The 25,887-nt window shown below is 36.6% G+C and overlaps 1 protein-coding gene across 1 annotated transcript in view; it reads right to left on the bottom strand.

The window, feature by feature from the left end:
* The window catches only part of DPY19L2 (dpy-19 like 2), an 87,127-nt gene extending 63,235 nt beyond the window's left edge, over positions 1-23,892 (bottom strand). The window contains exons 1-6 of the mRNA XM_060156028.1: positions 23,389-23,892; positions 19,890-19,914; positions 18,441-18,528; positions 13,892-14,029; positions 6,328-6,448; positions 3,668-3,761 (exon numbers count right to left, since the gene is read on the bottom strand). Of these exons, the coding sequence (XP_060012011.1) occupies positions 3,668-3,761; positions 6,328-6,448; positions 13,892-14,029; positions 18,441-18,528; positions 19,890-19,914; positions 23,389-23,770 (848 nt within the window). The 5' untranslated portion in view covers positions 23,771-23,892. The remainder of the gene's footprint in view (positions 1-3,667; positions 3,762-6,327; positions 6,449-13,891; positions 14,030-18,440; positions 18,529-19,889; positions 19,915-23,388) is intronic.
* Between the last annotated feature and the right edge of the window lie 1,995 nt (positions 23,893-25,887).

Genomic DNA, 25,887 nt, shown 5'->3' with positions numbered 1-25,887 from the left:
TTAACCACCAAAAGAATAGAAATGGAATATCTACCTTCCAAGTTAGTGCCAGTGCGGAAGGGTGGCCAAGGTAAGAAATAGAAAAATTTCCCCAAATCCCTATTTCTTTTGTTTCTCATATTCTCATATGCCATAGTTTCTAATCTCCTCACAGTTTTGGTGACACTTTTATAGCCAACATATGTTATATCTACATATCCTTCTTAAAGACTGGAGCCTAATAATGTATTTGATATTCTAGAACTGTGTAACCAATTTAGAGAAGACTTTCACCTTTTGGGTAGCTCTCCCAATGAAAAGTACTAACTTTTAAAATGTCTTAGTCTCGTGTAACATTTTCCATATTTGAAAAAAGCATAATAAATAAACTATTTTTTAAACTAGAACAATTTAAAGCCTGTTAACATAATCTAAAAGTCATCCTTTCCCTCAAAATACTGATGAGCTTATGTATTTTTCCTATCTGACACACATATAGAAAAGTACATAAAAATTTCTAGATAGCTTATAGAACACTTATAAAGTGGATATTCTTGTAACTACCATATATCATTGAAACAGAAAACTGATCACACCCTGAGACCTCACTTGCCACCTCTTAAGACAGCCACTATCCTGAGTTTTGTGGTTACCAATATAACTGCTTCTATATACATATCATACTATCATTTAATCTGTGTTTAAACTTTATACAAATATAAGTATGCAGTATTTTAAAATTTTGTGCATGCCTTGATTCATTCAACATTTGTAAGACTTTTCCACATTGATGTTTGTAGCTATAGTTCATTACCATTGTTGTACAGTATTTCACTGTATTAATAAACCTACAATGTGTACACTTCTCTGCTGAAGGACACTTAAGTTGTTTCTAGTTTGGAGCTAGTACAAACAATGCTGCTATGTTCTTGTATATATTTTCTGGTATACATAAAAGAGTTTCTTAGGCATATTTACTTTAAATTGGAATTGCTGAGTTATAAGGTACCTGTATCTTCAAATTACTAGATAATGCACACCATTTTTCCAAAATAGCTGTACTAATTTATATATCCACCCACCAGGGTTAAAAGTTGCCTTTGTAAATCTAGTAGGTGTGAAATGGTATCTCATTGTGGTTTAAATTAGTCTTTTCCCCATAATTAATGATGGTGGTCAATTTTACATGTTTATTGGCAATCTGAAATTCTTCTGGGAAATGTCTATTCATAAATATTTTGTCCGATTTTCAGTTGGGTGGTCTATCTTCTTAGTCTTTGTCTATCCCCTAGAATATAAATTCCATGAGGACAGGGATTGTTTGTTTTGTTTTCCTAGCACCTAGAATAGTGCTCCCAGTCACAGTAGGCATTCAATAAATATTTGTCTAATTAATGAATGTAAGTCTGGATACCACATTGCATACACGCTTTGCAGTATCTTTTCCCAGCTTGTGGCTTATCTTTTCATTCTATTATATCTTGAGGAACTTAAATTCTTTTCGTCAAATTTATCAGTTTTTTTCTTCATGGCTGGACTTTTGTACCTTGTTTAAGAAATCCTTTCTTACCCCCAAGTTACTGATGATAATCTTCTATATAACATTTTAAACATTTTATAATTTTGTCTATCACATTTGAGTTTTTAATCCAACTAGTATTTGTTTTTCATAAGTTCTGACTCTGCTTTGTTCCATATGATCTCCCCATTATTTCAGCACCATTTATTGAGAAGCCTATCCTTGCTCACTGATCTGTAATATCCACTTTGTCATATACCAGGTGTATATCAATGTACATTTCTGCTTCTGGGTTCTACTTTATTCCAGTGATCTACTTGTCTATCTCTATGCCAATATCACATTGTCTTATTTACATTAGTTTTATAATATAGAAATAATTAATGAAGCAAGTTCTCACATTTCCTTCAGGATTGTCTCAACTATTTTAGGCCCTGTGCATTTCTGAATAATTTTAAAATCAGCTTATCAAGGCCAACAATTTTATCAAGATCACAATTTTTCACTGATTCTGTGCTAGGATTTTTATGCTGAAAACTTCCAAAACCAAGGGGTATATATGTATTAATCTCTATAGAAACATAAACCTTATGAAAACTCAGTAATTGTTGAAAGATTAAATCTAGATTTTTCACTTTTAATGTTGCACAGTTCAAGAATAACATTGTAAAGAAATCTGATGATTCAGTTAAAAATGTATTCTGTTGTCAAAAACAAAATCTGACAGAAGTGTCTTAAATAATATGGATGCTTATTATATCATTCAACAAGAAAATAAAAGATAAGTGTCTGTTGGCATTGGTTCAGCAGCAGAAGGATGTTAAGGCAGACATATGAGGGCTTCCCTGGTGGCGCAGTGGTTGAGGGTCCACCTGCCAATGCAGGAGACAGGGGTTTGTGCCCCGGTCCGGGAGGATCCCACATGCCGCGGAGCAGCTGGGCCCGTGAGCCATGGCTGTTGAGCCTGCGCGTCCAGAGCCTGTGCTCCACAACAGGAGAAGCCACAACAGTGAGAGGTCGCGTACCACAAAAAACAAAAACAAAAACAATAAAACAAGTATGGTTTATGGCTAATATGTAAGTGAAAGATTCTCAAAAGACTATAGAATCTTTAGAAAGCACAGGAATAGAAGAACTGCAGGGTTTGTGAGAGGCCCACATAGCGCAAAAAAAAAAAAAAGGCAGACATATGTGCTATGGTTATGGCCTTTTCCTCATGATCACAAAATGACTGCAATAGCTCCAGGTATCACATCCAGGTAAAAGCAGGAAAATAACAGAAAAGCGGCAGCTGAATCTAACCTTTTGTTAGAAAGGCAAATGCTTTCCTGGTGTAACCAAGTCTGATTTCACTTTCTTTTTCACCAGAAAAGCTAGCTCATATGGCTCTCCCAACATGCAATGGAGAGTGGGAAGCAGAATACACAATGGTCATAGTTAACTCAACCTATCACCTGAAATTGGGCACCCTGCTACCCCAAACAAAATTGTGGTGCTGTTATCAAGAAAGATAGGCTATCAAATGTAAGTGTATGCTACAAGTGATATACATTTTCTTTTACTGCTTTCTTAATTTCACATGTACAGAGATGAAAATTAGAAATATTAATACTTTGCTACTAATGCCAACCAAAGATCCCCTCTAATGTTATAATAATTTTACACATGATCTAGAGGTATTTTCATTAAAATCTTTGTTCAGGAATCTTAATAAGCTTAAAAAATACCCCCATAAGGATAAAAGACAGGCCTTTAAGATATTGTTTTAGTGACAGCTCTAGCTTTTGGCTGCATATTTGGCTCAGCTTCTGAAAAAAATAAAATCTAAAGGTTTCCTACTATTAGTCAATTAATCTTGTTATTTATCCTTTTAATTAATTAATTATTTATTTATTTATTTTTGTACGCGGGCCTCTCACTGTTGTGTCCTCTCCCGTTGCGGAGCACAGGCTCTGGACACACAGGCTCAGCGGCCATGGCTCACGGGCCCAGCCACTCCGCGCCATGTGGGATCCTCCCGGACCGGGGCACGAACCCGTGTCCCCTGCACTGGCAGGCGGACTCTCAACCACTGCGCCACCAGGGAAGCCCTATCCTTTTAATTTAATCAACAAATGTCAGAAAGTCCTTATTATCCCACTGGAAGATCTTTTAATACAGTAGTCTTACCTCAAGTATGCACCATATATGAAGAACAATCCCATCATTATTCCATTTAAAATAAAAATCACACCAACATAAAAGCAAGCAGGGTCTCCCAATCCTTTAAAAAGACACGGATTATTCAGTATTTAATGAATAAATTACTATACAGTAATTGGGCATAATTATCTCAATGCTTTGTAATCAAGAGCTAGTGAATTTGCTGAAAGCTTTGCTGCTCAGACTGCTGCTCTATTTAATAGTTACATTAGTACTTTCCCCATCCATGAGGCATTATTAGTTACATTTATACTTTTCCCTATTGAAGTGTTGTTATAGTGTAATGATTAGTTGGTGCTTCATTTTATTTAGGTGATGCTGCTATTGTTCCGTATCTAGAACTGTCTGTAGAGCCATTTGATAAATTACAAGCGAAAATCCATTGCATTAATTTTATCTTTTGCTAGGCTCTAGGATGAGTAAAATACGGCCCCTGACTTCAAGGAGCAGCTTTAGTCTGTATGGGATAAATTAATCCATTATCATGTATAGCCAGGACCTTAATACTTAATATATCCTGTGTATAAGACAATACATATATATATATATTAACACACACACATAATCTACTAGGTACTTTGCAATCATCATATCACATAATACTCAGAACAAATCTCTGAAATTACTTGGTATGAAAATACGTTTTTTAATGGTTGAGAAAACAACACAGAAAACTTAAGTAACTTGTCAAAAGTTATTTAGCTGTAACTGGTGGAGCCAGGATCTAAAGGCTGGCCTTTCTGATTTCTTCTTCTTCTCTGATCATTCCTTTTCAGTCTGTCCTAGTAACTTCTCATCCTTTTACACCACCCCCCTTCAATGTTGGACCACCTTAGGCTCTGTCATATACCTTCTTCTTTTCTCAGTCTGTATATTCTCCTTAAAGAAATTCTTCCAGTTCCATGGTTCCAATTATCATCTATAATCAGATGACTCCAAGTGTACCTTCAGATGAGAACTTTCTTCTTATTCCTATAGGTATGTATATGCAGGGAGCCTCTTGACATCTACACTTTGGGGTTTCTCAGGTACCTCGAATTAATAGCAATTCAAACCTGCTACTTTTAAAAATGTTTCTTACCACTTTGAATGGAGGGACTCAATTAAGCCAGAAACCCAACAGTGTTACATAAATTCATTCTCCTTCCCCTTCCCCATCAAACAATTACCAAATCTTGTCGTTTCTCCTTCCAGCTATCTCTCAAATCCATTCATTTTCCAGTTACCTTTCCTGCAATCACTTGCTGAGAGCAAAATAGTTTCCTGCCTGGCCTCACTGAATTCACTTTTGTCCTTTACTAGTGTCTTTTCCATGTAACTGCCAAAATTGTGTTTTGAAAATAAAAATCTGTCAAAAGTCTTCAATGAATACACATAAAATCCTTAACTAGTAAATGGTCCTTCATTATCGGACCCTTGCTTACATTCTAAGCATCATTTCACACCATGTTTTCTTCTCTATCTCTCTGCTCTAGGAAATCTAGCTTTCTTTCAGTTCTCCCTTGCCTCAGGACTTTGGAAAATTATGGTTCCTATTCTTGAAACACTTCTCCTAACCTCAGCAATCTTATTTTCCTATTTGTAACATCCACCACAGTTGTAACCGCTAACATCCCTCTTATGTTGCAAACTCTATGAGGGTAAGGCCCCATGTTTACCCAGTTTATCTTGGGGTCCCAAGTGCCAACACTAACCTATAACTTAGTGGCAACTTAATAAATACCATATATGTACATATATAAGGTGATTTTTTCTCATCCCTCAGAAAAGTTTATACCTTATAAGCTGACCATGGTTATAAAGACCATCTGAGGGAATCAGTAAAAATGTAAGGGAAACATGGCAATACAAATTTAGGATATATTCTGAGAACTGAATGTTACTATACACAAGTCAACAAAAATATATTTATAAAACATAATGTTCTAGAGAATATGAAGAAATAAAGAAAAAACAACTATGTGTTATGCAAGTAGATACATGTGATTTCAAATAAGAGTTTCAAGGAACAGCATCATGCTAAGATTGTAACAGTGCTAAACTGCAAACATCTTAAATGGAAGTGACAATCACAGATCCTGGAAAACTGTTAGATGATTCGAAAAGCAGTTCTTTGACAAAGATACTGATGTAGAAGATGTATATGAAGAGTTTGATTAGAACTATTCATGGACTGTGAGAGCACAAAAACAGCAGAATTTCTAAAGTAATCTATTATATATCTGATTTTTAAATATTTATGCATAACTAAATTTTTACATTAACTATTTATGTTAACTATTACAGGTAGAACTGTGACTATTTAATCTACATCCCCCAAATTTATATATTCAAGCCACCCCAGAGCTTTTTTTGTACCTTCTGAAATGGAGGAATGACTTATAATCAGTGTGGCCTTACACTGGAGCATATTAATACTCAAATTAAATTCCAAATTAACACTCTTATTAGCAAGTACATTGTCTTCTCAGAAAATTAAAGGGTAAATACACTTTTAGGTGAATCAGTTCTAGACTGTTTTTAAAGAAAAAAATCACAGTAGTTTATAGTAATTCTTAAAGGAGTCATAACATTACGTTTATGTAAACATTAATGACAATACAACAGCATTTTAGGAAGAAACATGCCTTCACAGCTTTGAACTTCATTTAGAGGTTCTACTCTCGTCACATTCCAGCAGGTCTTTGTTTCCAGCCCAAATAAATTCATTATTCCCATAAATGTGCGATACCAGAAGGCTATAATCACCTACAAAAGATAAAATCAAAAAGATAATGAAGAAAAATTCAATATCTTCTTAATAATAATTTTTCCAAAATACCATTTTATGATGGTTGCCTTTAACATTATAAACTTTGATGAATTTATTTAAATCATTTCATGTGGGAAACAATCATTTAAAATTTTATACACACACACTATCAACTAAAGTTATGTATTACTGAGTAATGCACATCTACAAAATTTATGTTGTGATCAACATCTCTGTAATATACTCTTGTAATCAACTCTAACATAATTAATAGTAGCTGTAAAATAAAGCATGAAGTACATAATTATGATAATTAATAGCAAAATACAAAGATTTACAGAAGTATTTTGTAACACTTCCCTTAGGTCCTTGAACTTATTTTCTTCATAGTCTAAAAACCAACTCATAGTCTATAAAACCAACTGCACATGGAATAACAGCTCCTGTGCCCATTAAAACTCTGACCAAGCAGATTTAATTAACCAGTACTTCCCAACCTGAAATCTACTTTAAAAAGTTTAGGGTTTCCCTGGTGGCGCAGTGGTTGAGAATCTGCCTGCCAATGCAGGGGACACAGGTTTGAGCCCTGGTCTGGGAAGATCCCACATGCCACGGAGCAACTAGGTCCGTGAGCCACAACTACTGAGCCTGCGGCGTCTGGAGCCTGTGCTCCGCAACAGGAGAGGCCGCGACAGTGAGAGGCCCGCGCACCGCGATGAAGAGTGGCCCCCGCTCGCCGCAACTAGAGAAAGCCCTCGCACGGAAACGAAGACCCAACACAGCCAAAAATAAATAAATAAATATTAAAAAAAAAAAAAGTTTAAAGACAAGGGAAAATAGCAACAAAAAAATTACAGACAAAATGCTCATGCCTGGGAGATTTTTTAATAAATAATTTTATAGATTTGGGAAAAATAATGCAAAATCATTGGGGAAAAAAGTTCAAAAAAAGTAAAGAGGAGTTCAAAGGGAAACTAAAAGTAACCTAGAACTAACTACTTTTACTATTTTGGTGACCATCCTTCCAGTCTCTCCCTAGGCATAAGAAACATGTAGCTAGAGTTATTCATTATGTAATATTATGTATTATAAGATGTTAATGTAATATACATCACTAAACAATGTCATAAACATCTTTTCATATATAATATTATTTACGATTTTATCACTTAATTTTATAAGACGACATTCTGTTTAAACTTATAACTTCTATTCTTGTGTATTTTTCATACATGTACAAAAAATTTCCACATTAAATGTATGTGCAAATTCTAGAATTATACTCCTTTCTGAGATGTCGTTTAATATAGTAGAAAAGCATGACTTTGAAGTCAAAATAGAACAAAAAATTCTGACTCTACAAGGTATGGTTTCTACGCTGTGAAGTAATCCTTCAACCTCTGAACCTCAGTCACCTCATCTGTTAAATGAGGTTAATATCAATAATAACCATCTTACAAGAGTGATTGGAGATTAGAGCTTATATATATAAGTACTGGCATATAGTAAGCATTAAATGCTTTTGTCTTTACAAAATACATTGTTTCAAACTTACACTTTTAGGTGAGAAATTAATTTCATCTTTAGATGAGAAATTAATCTTGTGAACACGAAGTATGGACATTTACTTCAACACTTAAGTACTATATAAGGTCGCAAGCAAATGTAAATCTGCATATTGTATCTATGCAATATGAAAATAAGACTGGACGAGTCCTTGTTGCCTGTCATTTACATGCTTTCAAGTTTTGAAAACAAATGAACTACATTACCATGATTACTTTTTCAAAGCATCAAAGAAGCTGAAAACTGCAAATTATTCAATAAATATTTTTAATAAGTAAAAAGAAAAAAATTAGCTAATGTTTTAGAGACCATACTGTTTGAAACTAGTGGAACAAGAAACAGAGATGTAACGACAAAAAGTTCCAAAAGTAATCAAAAACTAAAAATAATACTTAACAAACACTGGAAAAAATGGGCCTAGTCTAACAAGCTAAGTCCTTATCTTATATACACAGAGTAAGTGAATGTTAACTAAAGTTGAAGATTCAACAAATAGTTTTTTTTTTCTTTTTGATTTTTCCATTTACACTAGAATTAGACAGATAATCATTAGAGGAAATATGGTCAGACTACCTTTGAAAAGTAAGCCGGGATATAGAGAAAGCTGCTGCAGAAAACTGCCTTTCATCCTAGATCTTAGGTAGGTCTATACTATACAATTGTTACTACTACAAATTACATTGAAAAGTACTTATAGAAATTAAAAGAAAAAAAGAAAGAAATTTGGGAAACCCTTAAGTACTCTGAAATTAAATAACAATATTTAAGTATCCAATGGATCAAAGGAGAAATCATATGGGAAATTAGAAAATCACTTAAACTAAATGAAAATGAAAAAAAGTCAACATTTAAATAATGTAAATTTCCTATTCCTACAAGTACAACTAGAACTCCTGTGAATAATATAAATCAAACACAAGAGACCCTTGAAGGTAGAGAAAAGAGGCAAACTAGATAGGAATGTCAGGGCCCAAGGAATGACATGGTAATAGGTTCCCTGGACTTTCCCTTTGCTTTATTTTCTCAGGTTTGGAGTTAAAGATATTTTGATACTTGATACCAAAACCAACGAAGAAAGTACCAAAAAATTAAACCACATACTAATACCCCTTATAAAGACAGACGTAACAAACCCTAACAAAATATTAGTAAATAGATTTCAGCAATATACTAAAATAATTATATGCCATGATCAGATGGGGTTTATTCCAGGGATGCAAGACTATTTCAGTATGAAAAAATGAATGTACTCCATCATATTAATGGAACAAAGAAGATAAATTCCATGATCATATCAATTGGTGCAGAAAAAGCATTAGAAAAAATTCAATACCCATTCTGATAAGAACTTACAGAAAAAACTAGGAATAAGAGAGGAACTACCTCAATCTTATAAAGGTCATGTGCAAAAAAACTTACAGCTAACTTTATACTTAATGGTTTGAGACTGAATGCTTTTTCCCTAAGATCAAGAATGAGGCCTGGGGCTTCCCTGGTGGCGCAGTGGTTGAGAGTCCGCCTGCCGATGCAGGGGACACGGGTTCATGCCCCGGTCCGGGAAGATCCCACATGCCGGGGAGCGGCTGGGCCCGTGAGCCATGGCTGCTGAGCCTGTGCGTCCGGAGCCTGTGCTCCACAATGGGAGAGGCCACTACAGTGAGAGGCCCGTGTACCAAAAAAAAAAAAAAAAAAAGAATGAGGTCTAGATGTCCACATTCACCAGTCTTAATAAACATAGTACTGAAAGTTCTAGCCAGTGCAATAAGGTAAATAAGAGAAATAACAGACATACAGATTAAAAGAAAAAAATAATACTCTATTTGCATATTAAATGCCTCACAATGTAGAAAAATCCCAACATATGTGTAAAAAAAAATACTCCTAGAACTAATAATTGAATTCAGCAAGATTGCAGGGTAAAAGATAAACATACCAAAAAAATCAACTGTATTTCCATGTAACAATGAACATGTGGGCATCAATATTAAAAATATAATCCCCTTTATCATCATTTAAAAAAACATGAAATACTTAGGCGTATATTTATCAAAACACATACAAGACTCGTATGCTGAAAACTACACAATGCTTTTGAAAGAAACCAAAGAATACCTAAATAAACAAGCGACACACCATGTTCATGAATTAGAAGACTCAATAGCAAAGAGGTCAGTTCTCCTCAAATTTATTTACATGTTTAATGTAATTCTTATTAAAGTATCAATAGAATTAGATATAGAAAACATTATTGTTAAATACACATTAAAAGGCACATGAACTAGCTAAACCAATTTTGAAAAAGAATGAAGTGAGAGAAATCAGTTTACCTAATCCAAGACTTACTGTATAGGTACATTAAATCAAGACTATATGGTACTGGCAGAGGGATAGACACATAAATCAATGGAAGAGAGAAGGGAACCCAGAAATAAACCCATAGAAATATGCCTAATTTATTGTCACATAGGTGCAAAAGCAATTCAATGAAGAAAAGATAGCCCTTTCAACAAGTGGTATGGAAACTACTGGACATCCATAGGTAAAAAACAACAACAACATAACCTTTACCCAAGTCTCACGTCTCACGTCACATAAAGAAATTAATTCAAAATGAAATGGATCACAGATAGAATTCGAATTGCTTTTAGAAAAAAACGTAGAAAATATTTAGCATCTAGGGCTAGGCAAAGAATTCTTAGACTTGACACCAAAAGCACAATCCACAAGAAGAAAAATTGCTAAACTGGACTCCATTAAAATTTAAGAATTGTCTTATGCAAAAGACTCTACTTAAGAGGATGAAAAAACAAGGTATAGACCGGGAGAAAATATTTGCAAACCACATACCTGGCAAAGAAGTAGTACCTAGAATATATAAAGAACATCCTAAGATTCAACATTAAAAAAAAAAAACCCAATTAGAAAATTAGCAAAAGACATGAAGACACATTTCACTGAAGAGGGTATATAGCTAGCTAATAAACACAAAAAAGGAGCGTTCAACAACATTAGTCATTAGGGAAATGCACATTAAAACCACAATGATAAATCACTACATTCTGATAAATCAGAATCATTAAAATAAAAAGTAGTGACAACACCAAATGCTGGAGACCCTGTGGAGAAAGTGAATCACTTATACATTCCTGGTAGAAACGTAAAATTGCATAACCACTCTGGAAAACAGTTTGGCAGTTTCTTATGGTTTGTTCCTTTTTTATTGCTGAATTGTATTCCTGGTATGAGTGTACCACAGTTTCTTTAACCATTCACATGTCAAAGGACATCTGTGTTGTTTGCAGTTTTGTGCTACAATGTATAAAGCTACAATAAATGTGTATAGGTTTTTGTGTGAATATAAATTTTAATTTCTCTGGGATAAATGTCCTGGAGTACAACTGCTGGATTATATGGTTTACATCTGTAATTTAAAAACTGGAAATAATTTAATATCCATAATAGGGAAATATACAAATAATTTTGGAATTCATAAAATGGTTGAAATTAAAGAAAAATAAATATGTACATACATTTTCAAAAATTCCAAAATAAAATACTGAGGAAAAAGTTGTAGAGTGATATGTTCAGTATGAGAACACTTATGTGAAATTACAAAAACACATAAAACAATCCTTGAAAAAAGAACTGGATGGATATACACATCAAATTCACGATAATGATGCTTGTGAGAATGGGAAAGGAACAAACTTAACTGGGAAGCAGAACAAAGATGACTTTAACTGTATTTATAATGCTTTATTTATTTTAAAATATCAGAAGCAAAAATGATAAAAGAATAGCACTTATTTATTGTAGGTGGTTGACCACACATATTTGCACATTATTCTCTAGCTTCTGCAATTTTAAACATTTAAAATCAAAATAATAATTTTTAAAAGCTATAAAATATGAAGAAAGAAATAAAAAGCTAGACTTTTTAACTTATCTGCTGGATTCTGAGATAACTCAAAAGTAGTTCTTACCATGCTGTCAAGTCAGCATTTATCTTCAGAGTTCACAAACTGAATCTACTATTTTTTTTCTTCTTTTTTCCAATTTCTAGAATTTGAAGACTATCATAAAGTTCATACTTTTTTTAGTATTGGGAAGTATTCATAGATTTCTAGCTATATAACTAAATAAATCTTGCCTTATTAATGTATCCCCAAGGTCACTATTCTACTCGTCACTGTCATTGTCCCTTCATGTGATCAGTATACCCATCTACACAGTCTCTAAAGCCAACAGATGCAACGGCCAAAGGATTAATCTCCAAAATATACAAACAGTTCATGCAGCTCAATATTAAAAAACAAACAACCCAATCCAAAAAATGGGCTGGAGGCCTAAACAGACATTTCTCCAAAGAAGACATACAGATGGCCAACAAACACATGAAAAAATGCTCAACATCACTAATTATTAGAAAATGCAAATCAAAACTACAATGAGATATCACCTCACACCAGTCAGAATGGGCATCATCAAAAAATCTACAAACAATAAATGCTGGAGAAGGTGTGGAGAAAAGGGAACCCTCTTGCACTATTGGTGGGAATGTAAATTGATACAGCCACTGTGGAGAACAGTATGGAGGCTCCTTAAGAAACTAAAAATAGAACTACCATATGACCCAGCAATCTCACTACTGGGCATATACCCTGAGAAAACCGTAATTCAAAAAGAGTCATGCACCACAATGCTCACTGCAGCACTATTTACAATAGTCAGGACGTGGAAGCAACCTAGGTATCCATCGACAGATGAATGGATAAAGAAGATGTGGTACATGTGTACAATGGAATATTACTCAGCCATAAAAAGGAACGAATTGGGTCATTTGTAGAGACATGGATGGATCTAGAGACTGTCATACAGAGTGAAGCAAGTCAGAGAGAGAAAAACGAATATTGTATATTAACGCATATATGTGGAATCTGAAAATATTGGTATAGACAATCTTATTTACAAAGCAGAAAAAGAGACACCTGATGTAGAGGACAAATGTATGGAGACCAAGGGGGAAAAGGGTGGGTGGGATGAATTGGGAGGTTGGGACTGATATATACACTATTGATACTATGTATAAAATAGATAACTAATGAGAACCTACTGTATAGCATAGGGAACTCTATGCAGTGCTATGTGGTGACCTAAATGGGAAGGAAATCCAAAAAAGAAGGGATACATGTATACGTATAGCTGACTCACTTTGCTGTACAGTAGAAACTAATACAACATTGTAAAGCAACTATACTCAAATAAAAACTTTTTAAAAAGAAGCTATTGTACTTATATTTGTATCTATTTTGCTTTTGCCCTGATGTTACTTTTATCAAATCATTCATTTATTTCATTTTATAAATCAAGGAGTAGGTAATTTGATGAATACTGATTAAAGAATGCTTCAATAATATCTTCCCACAGCGTTTTCTCTGCTGATGTTTTGTAATATATGGTCTTTGTAAATACTGCAGTAGCCATGTACTGCTTTTCACCAAGACTTGCTTGGGGAAAAGAAGAGGAATTTAACAGGATATATTTTTGCTAGAATTAGAAAATAATAGATTGAGGTTTTAAAAAAAATAAAGCCAACAGACCATCTCCCTCGAGAATCCTTCTTGGCTCCTTCCCATTTGGCCTATTACACTAGTCATTAATTCCATACTAAGGTTCTATTCTTTAAGTTGTGAGCATAATTTCTGGGGCTTTTAAATTTAGGACAGGAACTTTTGATACACTGCTCAACTATAAGGACACATACAATCAATAAACTTTAAAATCCCCTCCTTCCTATAACATCATTGTGCTTACTATTTTTATCTGATAAAGAAGAATCCCTCTACAAATATTTGTTCCCAAATATTGCTTACCTCTGGATAAAGATGGAAGCGTTTCACTGTATTAATTGCAAGGGGATATTCAGTAAGCTTGTCATTCATAATCATCCATAGTCCTTCCAAAAATGAAGGTGCTTCGATAATGGTTTTGAAGTAGGAATAATAAAGTCCCTTTAAAAAAGTACAAATTGTTAATGTAAGTAAAATTTGAAAATATTTATTTTTTATAACTCTTTTTAGAACAAATTTACTCTGAAAAAAAGAAAAGGATAGATAATAAGACTACCTAATTTCTCCTCGCTAGTGCATTCTTGGATGCAAAAAAGGCATACATTTTCAGGTTACCACTATAATATTCTTTCATATTTTCTGTAGGTTTGAAAAAGAGTTAAAGGGATGGTTAAACATTTTAAGGAGCTTTTCTAACCACACCTTAAAATATGTAAACAATATATTTTTAATTTTACCAAGCCTGATTTTACCCCCACATTATGAGATGCCTAGAAGTTGAGATCTGATGATTCTGGCACAAACAGAGATGACTTCATGTCCTTGTACGTGTAGAACTTTGCATAGAGAAAATTACTTCTTTTTCTCCAACTCTTAAGAAATAACAGTGACTACAAGAGCATTAGATGCAACTTTGTGCTTTCATCTTACTTCCTAATTCCATCTATTGGCTCTGCACAAAGTGAAAGCTAACTAAATGTGAACCGACTATTGTTCATGACACAAATGCTGTGTCCTAAAAAAAGGATTACTTTAGTGCATTATTCCAGCATGTGGAATAATGATTTTATTAGGTTACTAAAAGTGCTGTTTAAATTCCAAAGATTAACAAAAGCATGTTGTTTCATATTACTTCCTCATCAATTTCCTGCCTTCCTTCCTAAAAAATAAAGGGCCACATAGTTTGTAATACACGCTCCCTCAAAAAACATTAAAAGCAATTTTCAACCCCACACTCATTCCTGCTTCATACAACTATAGGTACTTTATTTTTGATAGACTAAGCAACACTAGTGACTATTAAAATTAAAGATCTGGGGGGCTTACCTGGTGGCGCAGTGGTTAAGAATCTGCCTGCCAATGCAGGGGACACGGGTTCGAACCCTGGTCCGGGAAGATCCCACATGCCACGGAGCAACTAAACCCGTGCGCCACAACTACTGAGCCTGCGCTCTAGAGCCAATGAGCCACAACTACTGAAGCCTGGGCGCCTAGAGCCCATGCTCCACAACAAGAGAAGCCACCGCAATGAGAAGCCCACGCACTGCAATGAAGATCTCTGCAACTAGAGAAAACCCACACGCAGCAATGAAGACCCAACACAGCCAAAAATAAAAATAAATAATTTTTTTAAAAAGTATAAAAAAATTAAAGATGTTTTAGCTGATGTCTGAAAAAGCATTTACTCATAATTTTGATTAGTAAAATAAGTTCATATAAGGATCTTTCCCTTTTCTTATGAGAAAAACAAGGCAATACTACAATGAAAAGATATTTAATATGCACGTCTATACTTAAATAGAAAACATATAAATTTTTATTAATAACAGTTATTATTTTTGGGCCAGGTACTGTGCTATGTGCTTCATTCATTTTCATCTTCCTTCATTTTCAGTAAAACCCTGTAAGGCTGGCATTATTCCCAGTTAACAGATGAGACTGAGAATCAAAGTTAACTTACTAGCCATTACGCAAGAAAGCACCGAACTGCTATCTGAATCTAGTGATCTGTCATCAAAGCCCAGACTCTGCCACAGCTATGCTCTTTATTTAATATTTTATATCCTGTCTTTGGAAATAATACCTATAATAAAAATTCAAATGCCATACAAATGCTAACACACCCAATTCTTCAAAGCTTTAGGTGGCTATACGGTGAGACTTAAAAAGCAATGGCTGAGATACCTAGAGTAGGCAGTTTTATAGAGACAGGAAGTAGAATAGAGGTCACCAAGCAGCTAGGTGAGGAGTGAGTGTGAGTGGGGAGTTAAGTGTTTAGCAGGTACAGTCTGTTTGGGATAATAAAGCTCTGGAGATGGATGGTGGTGATGGTTGCACAACTATATAAGTGTATTTAATGCCACAGAACTGTATACTTCAAAATAATTGAAATGGTAAATTTTGCTAATTTTTTTAATTAAAATTTTTTATTTTAATTTAGCCACAATTAAAACCAAAAACAAAAGTAGTAGCTAAACAGTCAGGAGGGCCAGTTTCAATTCTTCTCTTGGCCCCTAACTAGCTGATCTGGAAGACAGCCCTGGTCTCTCTTAATTGTAAATTTCTGCAATTCTGGCATTCTTTTTCCCATTTAACCCACATAACAATTATGTGAAATACATATGGTAGATAGATTATCTCCATTTTATAGATTAGATGTCTAAAAAACAGAAAGCATTATATCAAAAGTTGTCTCTTAAAAGAAATTATCTTGAAATCAAGAGAGCTAAAAAAAAATTTAAAGAGCCAGATAAAACACGGGGTCTCCCAACTCCACCCTAAGAGAAAACAATTTCTGATCATTTTGGTAGCCCTGTATCACTTTTTTTTTATTTATTTTTTTGTGGTACACGGGCCTCTCACTGTTGTGGCCTCTCCCGTTGAGGAGCACAGGCTCCGGACGCGCAGGCTCAGCACCCATGGCTCACGGGCCCAGCCGCTCTGCAGCATGTGGGATCTTCCCGGACTGGGGCATGAACCCGTGTCCCCTGTATCGGTAGGCAGACTCTCAACCACTGTGCCACCAGGGAAGCCCCCTGTATCACTTCTTAAACCTTGTCTTTGTTCTCCTTCTTTCTCAGCTATTATAATTGATCTTTATTATCTTAAAAAGGAGTCTGCCTTAGGAGAGGAGGAGAATGAGGTAAAAGAAAAAGAATCCTGAAACACTTTTTTTGTTATATGTTTTATTTTTGATTCCATACATAAGTGATAAAATAGAGTATCTGTCTTTCTCTGACTTATTTCACTAAGCATAATACTCTCTAGGACTACCCATGTTGTTGCAAATGGCAGAATTTCATTCTTTTTTATGGTTAATATCCCACTGCATATATATGTATATATTACATCTTCTTTTATCTATTCAACTCTTGATGGACACTTGGGTTGCTTCCATATCGTGGCTATTGTAAATAATGCTGCCATGAACATTGGGGTGCATGTATCTTTTCAAATCAGTATTTTTGGGTTTTTTTGGATATGTGCCCAGGAGTGGAATTCCCGGATCATATGGTAGTTCTGTTTTTAGGTGTTTTGTTGTTTTGTTTTTTTTTTTGTGGTACGCGGGCCTCTCACTGTTGTGGCCTCTCCCGTTGTGGAGCACAGGCTCCGGACGTGCAGGCTCAGCGGCCATGGCTGATGGGCCCAGCTGCTCCGCGGCATGTGGGATCTTCCCGGACCAGGGCACGAACCCGTGTCCCCTGCATTGGCAGGTGGGCTCTCAACCACTGTGCCACCAGGGAAGCCCGATTTTTAGTTTTTTGAGGAATCTCCATAATGGCTGCACTGATTTACATTCCCACCAACAGTGTACAAGGGTTCCCTTTTCTCCACATCTTCAGCAACATTTGTTATCTGTACACTTTTTGATGGCAGCCAGTCTGACAAGTGTGAGGTGATATCTCATTGTGGTTTTGATTTGCACTTCTCTAATAATTAGTGATGTTGAGCATCTTTTCATGTGCCTGTTAGCCATTTGTATGTATTCTTTGGAAAACGTCTATTCAGGTCTTCTGTCAATTTTTTTAACTTTTTCTTTTATATTAAGTTGTATGAGTTGTTTATGTATTTTGGATATTAACCCCTTATCAGTCATAGCATTTGAAAATATTTTCTCCCATTCAGTAGGCTGTCTTTAAGTTTTGTGGATGGTTTCCTTTGCTTTGCAAAAGCTTTTAGGTTTAACTAGACTCTATTTGTTTGTTTTTACTTTTATTTCTTTTGCCTTAGGAGACAGAGCCAAAAAAAATATTGCTACAATTTATGTCAAAGAGTGTTCTGCCTATGTTCTCTTCTAGGAGTTTTATGGTTTCAGGTCTTACATTTAGGTCTTTAATCCATTTTGAGTTTATTTTTGTTTATGGTGTGAGGACTAAAACACTTTTTTATTTAAATAATAAACCTACAGGCCAGATTTCAAAAACAAACCTATGGTTACCTAAGGGGAAAAGTGGGGTGGGGAGAGATAAACTAGGAACCTGGGATTAACATACACACATTACTATATATAAAATAGATAACCAACAAGGACCTACTGTATAGCACAGAGAACTCTACTCATATTCTGTAATAATCTACATGGGTAAAGAATCTCAAAAAGAATGAATATATGTATACATATAACTGAATCAGTTTGCTGTACACCTGAAACTAACACAACATTGTAAATCAACTATATTCCAATAAAATTTTTTTTTAAAAACAGCAAAAATAAAACAAAATAAACCTATAGGCTATAGCTTGAGAAACAGTGCAATTCACCAAAAATTCATTTCAGTTCCTAATAAGTTTCCACTTTATAGTCTCACTATTCTTAAACTACAAATGAATTCATTAGAAGAAAGAACCTAACCATTTCAGTGCGAAAAGTCATCTCCCGTTCCAAGGATGAGAGGTGAGAAAAATGACGATCATTTTCAAAAAGTGTTATTAAATGTATCCTAGAAGAAAAATAACATGTTTCAAAAACAGCACTAAAATAACTATTATAAACAAAGTATGAAAGCCATAAAAAGATAAAGAATAAATTTTTATAATAAATATTGAGAAAATTTTGTAACTTGCTAATTTGTATATTTTTAGGCATTCATAAGCTAGCATTAGCACACAGCTGAAATTCCTTAACTCCCTGGTTCCTAATCTTAATTATGTATCTAAAACTCCTGCAGATCTAATCACCCTTCCTCCTACTCCAGGCCTCTAAATCAGAACAGAAGCATGTTTTTGTCTGTTTGTTAGGTTTCACAAGTGTTTCCAATGTACCAGGTTTGGGAAATGCCTCTAAATGTTGAAAAGCTTTGGAATATAATTTTAAATAAAATTATTTTAGGTTAAAGCAATTTTTAAATAAGTATAATACTACACAAAGTGCCAAAAAACACAGGACTGTACTTTGAGATATTTTATTAATGCAACTTAAAAAAACAGCTGTAGGTACTGAAAACAGGTGCATATGTGACAAATAAATTATTGTAAGCAATTATGCTATCCTTAATTTACATAGTAGATGCTTTCCAATGAAGTAAAAAATAAATCAAAATTCCATATAGCAACCCTGTCTTTCACTCACCTTCGTTTACACATAGGACACATGCCACAGTACCAACAGCTGTAGGAAATGTTTCTTACCATTACAGCCTTAGTTCTAACATCAAAATCTCCCTGCAGAATAATGATCAGAAGAGCACTGTCCCAACAGGATGTGGGGCAGATCCCATTCTTCCCAATAGTAGAAATCCTTGAGCTCAGGTAGAAATGAAGATACGTCAGAGGAAAAATATTATTTTACATAGAGTTTTTACAAACATATCATTTGTGTAAAATTATGTGCAGGTGTACGCATACTGAAAGGTTCATTTAATTCTGTATTACCATCACAGAGTGTTTATCTTCATTTCTACCTGATTTCCAATGACAGGTGTCACTGAAACTTTATCTCTAAGTTTATGTCACTAACAACACTCAATTACTATAAAATGAGGAAGTTTTCTACATGAAATAAATATGAAAAGTATACTACAAAAGCTAGATATTTAAGAAATGTAGTGGTGAATCCTTTGATAAAGTAAAAATACTTTAATTCATAAGTTACTATTCCCCTAATGCATCCATTTATAAAAGTTGCTTCACATGAGGTTTTAAAAAAGGTTATATATATATATATATATATATATATGTAAACTGGTGCACATACAGACGTTCTATACATGTAACAAGCAGTTATTGTTTTATTATATGCAAACAGCAATGGCAATTTTTAATTCAAATGTTTTCATTGATTTCAAACTGAAACTAATCTTACCAGTGCAAAATTGCCACAAAGACAGCTGGAAAAAGAAGAAAAGAAAAAAGTCATTAAAAGCTGCTTCATTATAATATACCTTTAAAACAACTATTTAATAATTTTTAAAACAAACATTGCACTGTTGAAAGTTCCCAATCATGCTTCTCCAGCTCTTTTTCCATAGTCTTACCATCCTGAGCTCATTCCTACCACTCTTCAGTATTTCTCAGATTTACTATTCTTATGCCACGATCAGCAAACTATGGCCCATGGTCTGTTTTTGTATTGTCTGCAAGCTAAAAATATTTGTTAAATTTTTTAAGGGTTATAAAAATAAGGAAGAAGAATAGTTAACAGAGACCGTATGTGGCCTGTGAAGCTTAAAATATTTACCACCTGGGTCTTTATAGAAAAATTATATACCTGCTACATATGTTAACTTTCTATCTAATACATACATAATATACTCTGAACCACTTTAAAATTAAACCTATACCTCCCCTCACAACTCAAAACAGATGCCCCTCTGATAAGGTTTCATTAACTCTTAAGATGCACAGAGAATGCCTTATTCAACTATACTTGTATCCTCTTTCTTATTCTCCAGACAATTACTCTTAAAAATGACATTTAAGGAAAAGATCAAATATCCTACTAAGTCCATCTAGCTTTCCAAAAACCCTCAAAATATTCGTGTGCCTCTCCCTCCCCTTACTCCACATTCCACACCTGATAAAATGGTTAGGTGTAATGACGCCAATATTGTAAAACTAAAGAAGTGCTTATCACAGTTCCTTTCAAAGTTGTGATAAAAAGCCTGTCTCCTGGGCCCCTGTATCCTGGGCCCCAGTATCCTGTCTCTGTCAATCTCACCTCTGATAGTGACCCAACCTTATACTTTACTGAAACAAAGATCATTTAATGCGAGCACTCCCAAAGTCTCTTATATCCACTTCAACATTTCTCTACATAGTAATCTTTGCTTCTCTATTCTCTACCATCTAAGAAGAGGAAGCATCTCTTCTTTTCAACAGTTAGCATCTCAAATTTGTGCCTTTAATTTCATCCTTCCCAATTACTCCAAGACTGCACTATCAAGTATTCCCTCTCTTGGAACGTTAATCCCACCCTCTCCCTTTCGTTCTTCCCTTCAGCCTTTAATTTTCCTAGGCCTTAAAACACTTCTCTTGATCTAGTAGGCCTTCCAACTATGAAATATTCTCTCCTCCACCCCCCTGCCATTATCTAACAAGATTCTTAGCCAACTTCTTTCTTCTAAGTTCCTATAACTCTTTTAAACGACGAATGATCAGTTAGTGATCAACATCAATGGCCTCTTTCACTTCTGCTTTTCAATCTCTCTGTAGCATTTGACCAGATTCTTAGATTTCTTCCTCTGTTATCTTCCATCATATCAACTCTTTCTGACCATTTTGTTTTTACATGCTTATCTATCTGGTTTTCCTTCTCTCACCTCTTAAAACTAAGTATAACGGGTTTTCTCAAATAGCTTTACTTTGCTCTCTTTCCTCTCTTGGAAATCTCACTCAATCTTAACATTTCAACTCACTTCCACACGGATAATTCCCAAATCTACACTCCTCATGCCTGAACAAATGTTCTCTCTCCCTCTCCTCACATTCTTTTCCTTTTCTACCTCACTACCTACGCAGTTCCTCTCAATTTGTTGCCATCAACTTTCACCTCTGTCCTCTCTTCTCCATTCCTACTGTTGCTACCCTCATTAAGACCACTATTGCCTGGATTCCAGCATTCAATGATTTTTTCTGCTTCTTTTCTCAGTCCATATCCAGTCCATTTTACACAATGCTGTCAAATTATTCTCTCGGAAGCACACTTCTGATCATTTTACTCTATTTAAAAATCATTCAATGCCAACATCGTGAATGTACTAAATGTCACAAAATTGTTCACTTTAAAGATGGTTAATTTTATGTTATGTGCATTTCACCTCATTAAAAAATTATCCTCCTAAAGAAAAGAATCAATCGGTGCCTCCCTACAGAATGAAGTCCAAATGCCTTAAACCTAGGCTTGAATTAGCCTCTCCATGGCTGGTCCCAACCAACCTTTTGAAGTTCCTACTTTCTCTTCTTTTTGTACCCTTACTCTGCTTTCATATTTTCTTACTTCCATGACTGATTATGCTGTTCATTTTTTTTTTTTCGGTACGCGGGCCTCTCACTGTTGTGGCCTCTGCCGTTGAGGAGCACAGGTTCCGGACGCACAGGCTCAGCGGCCATGGCTCACGGGCACAGCCGCTCCACGGCATGTGGGATCTTCCCAGACTGGGGCACGAACCCATGTCCCCTGCATCGGCAAGCAGACTCTCAACCACTGCGCCACCAGCGAAGCCCTATGCTGTTCTATAGGCCTCTAAACTTGTTCTGTGCTTCAGGCATCCATATGTTAGCCTTTTGGTCACAATTCAAATCCCACCTTTTCCTAAAAGTCTTATCTGATCTCATTTCCCACTTCCCATTCTCCAGTATGTTCACTGTTTTGAACTCTCATAGCACTTAATATACTCACTCATCATTTCACCCAACATTGATTGAGTGCCTTCAATGTGCCAGTCATGGGTGCACGAGGGCTTGTGTTTGGGCAAAACACCTCTGTATTCAAGACCATGTTGATTCTGGATGTGGAATGTAACTGTTTCCATAATTAGACATCTGACAAAATCTAAATATGAACCCCCATCTATTATTTCTCAAGTATTTTCAACACACCCCAAATGTGGACATTCATTCTACTTTAATTAACATCAGCAGTCAACTTATGATAGAAATCACAGTACTTACATTAGGAGACATTTATCCATGTTTCAATACACATCAGCAGCCAGTCTGACGAAAGACTAGGCTCAAAACTGATTTTAATGAAACAGCAATATTTAAGTTACGTCTTAAGCTACAGAAAATGAGGAATACAAATAAACATATTTCAAATGCTTAAATAAGAAGAAAATTTAAGCATCAAAGCTCCTCAGCAAGATGAAAATAAATGGAAAACATGGGTAAATATATTGCCTAATGTGACTCTATTTCCGCTATTAAAGATTCTCAACTCATTAAAATAACCAACAGTTTATTTTGCTTTATTCAAGGTGCAGAAAAATACAATGTCTGACCTCTCCCCCCCAAAAGCTACCCTATCATTTTCACAACTTGTGATAAATGGCTGCCTTAAGATGACATTTTGTTGGTGACACATGAAGTGATCACTGTTCCTGAAAACCCCTGAAAATGTTTTAAAAGAACTTTAAAAGAAGGGGACTGGAAATTCTTGTCAGCGATTTTCCAGAGATTGGACCTCGCCATTATTGCTGCTAGACTTGCTTGTTAAACTGATCTGCAAGATTCACCAAAACCACTTCCAACCCGAGGCTCAGAGGGCCCGCGGGTCCCTCGGATGCGAGCCTACCGCGCGGGAGTGATGGGCCTCGAGCCGTCGGGGCTCCTGCCCAGGGCTTTCCCCGGTCGACTCTGCTCACCTATGCTGAGGGTCATACTGCCCGTGAACTGATATCTCCGCAATAGATGCACCTTATCGCGGAGCTGCTCCATGAAACATCTGAGGAATTGAAAGCGGCCGAGAAGAACGGTCCTTCCGACCACTTCCATTTGCAGGCAATTCTGCGCGTTCAGGTTTCGGGTCCTCCGCGGCGAGTACTTCCGGGCGCCCCCTGGCAGGTTCCCCCCGCGTGCGGGCAAAGGCAGCTCCGTCTTTTTCACCTTCCCCTTCGGCTCCTCGTCCAACTCCGGCTCTCCGGCTCCGGTGGCCCGGCGCCGCCGCTGCTTAGACTGCGTGGAGCGGAGAGAGTACGACGGCTCTGAGGCCGCTTCTTTGAGCTTGTTCCTCGTTTGCCCGACCATTTTCTCATAGTCCCTGTTCGGATGGAGCTGCTACTCTCTCCGGCGCGGGCCCGGCCGAGTCGGGCGACGTCCGCAGGTGTCTGGCTCGTCTCGCAGCCTCAACGACTAGTCCCCGCCGCCGTTGCGGGCCACCGGGTAGTCAAGGCGACCGCGAATCCTGGAAGGGGGGCGGCGTCAGGCCCAGGCTGCCCCGCGCGGCCGGTGCGCCGCCCACGCGTGCAGCCCCACGTGCGCAGACCCTGCGCGCAGCTCGGCGCGCATCCTCCCACGTGCGCCTCCACGTGTACAGCCCCAAGTAAGCGGACGCCGCGCAGAGCCCCACGCGCGTCTCCTCACGCTTATCCTCTCACGTGCGCCGCCCATCTCACCGCTGCCCTACGCTGTTGGTGGACAAGTCTAAGGAACTTTCTTCGACTTTAGGCTTAGCTTTGTTATTTTTACCAAAAGATTGTCTGTCTCGAGGTTATTGAAGGCAAAGGAGATCTCAACTGAAAGAAATAACCGTAGAAGGAGAGCGAGGGAAGGAAGTGGGCGCCTGTGATGCGCCTGGCACTTATTAGGAGCGTCTCTCCTCGCCGCCTTGGAACACTTAGCATTGGGTACTCAGTCCGTCTCCTACGCCGAGGCAGTGACCCGAGGCCGCAGGTGGCAGAGCAGGCGTCAGCCCGGTGAGTCTAACCCCATAGCCTCTGGTTGACAGGAATTCGGTGATGTCCCCTTTGAGGACAGCGCTTATTAATCCATTCTGAAGTGAAATTGTGACCCCCAACAAGGTTGCTCAGAATTCGTCAGCAGTTGAGCGCGGAGTTGCGCTCAGTAGTCTCCCCCTTCTGAACCAGGGACCACCCAGGAACATGTGAGAGGGGAGCCCCATAGTCACTGCACAGCCACACGTGATGCCAGGGCGGCTGGCAAAGATGGACAGGGGCCATTGGTATTTTTCATGTCCTCTGTTACAGGCCACGCCGCTTCACGTCCCATCTGTTTGATCATGTATCGAACTCCCTAAGCTCCTTCTCCCCCATCTAATCTAGGCTCACTGTGGCCAGGTTAATTTTCCGCATACCACACCCTTCAGAAATGCTCGTGGCTCCCATTAGCCCGCAAATAAAACGTAAACTCCTCAGCTTGTTCATCGGTACCTTCAGCAAGCTGCCCAGTCTGCCCTTTCAAGTTTAGTTTCCCATGTCCGAGGACACAAATCTTCCTTTCCAGTCATTACAAGTGAGGTCCGTAGTGTGACTCCATAACTATCCGTTTACTTATATCGAACAGCCCTCCTGTAGCTTTTTCATCCATTTCTGCCTGCCTATCTCAATTCTATCACCCTCCGAGCCCCAGCCCACATTAATTTCCCTACTCTGAAGGTCTAAAGCAGTTACTGACAATATTACTCATCTTGTCACTTATTTAAATTCAATAAGTGCTAATATTAGTTTGTTGGTTTGTAAGATTTTCTTCAAGGAGTGTTTCTACATCCCTGGCACAATGTTTGGTGCTTAAAATGTTTTCGCATCTAGGGAATTTCCTGGCAGTCCAGTGGTTAGGACTCCGCGGTTTCGCTGCTAAGGCCAGGGGCCCCCGCGGCCGCGGCGGGGCCAAAAAAAAAGTTTTCGCATTTAATTCACACGATAACTTTGTATGAATTAGGAAACCGCGGGTCAAGGATGTAATGATTTACCCAACTTTTAACAGCTAATAAATCGTCCAATCCTGAGTTTAAAATACAAGGTACTTATGGGTGGTTGATAAAAATATATTATTGAGTAAATATGCAGATTCAAAAAAACCTTATTTTTTCATATGAGTATTTTAATATTGTTTTTGGAGTGCAGTGATTTTGTTTCCCTTTAATAAAAAGGGAATTGTAGAATTATGTTAAACTTATAAAATGAATTGGGTGGATTTGCATCTTTTGTATGTATTAGAACATCTGGTTCTGGAGCCTTTTTATTTTTCTTTAGTCTTTAAGTTTCCTTCATTATTAATGATGTATTTACATTGTCTACTACTTCTGGTATCAATTTGGGAAATTTATATTTTCCAATAGACGTTTCAAGTCAGCTGAATTATACACCCTACTTTTACCTGAAATTGATATGGCCATCTGTGCCTTT

This window comes from Lagenorhynchus albirostris, chromosome 8, assembly GCF_949774975.1.
Source record: "Lagenorhynchus albirostris chromosome 8, mLagAlb1.1, whole genome shotgun sequence".
In the NCBI taxonomy this organism is placed as follows: domain Eukaryota; kingdom Metazoa; phylum Chordata; class Mammalia; order Artiodactyla; family Delphinidae; genus Lagenorhynchus; species Lagenorhynchus albirostris.
The sequence above is the reverse complement of the archived record's forward strand: the minus strand, read 5'-3'. Positions and strand labels throughout refer to the sequence as shown.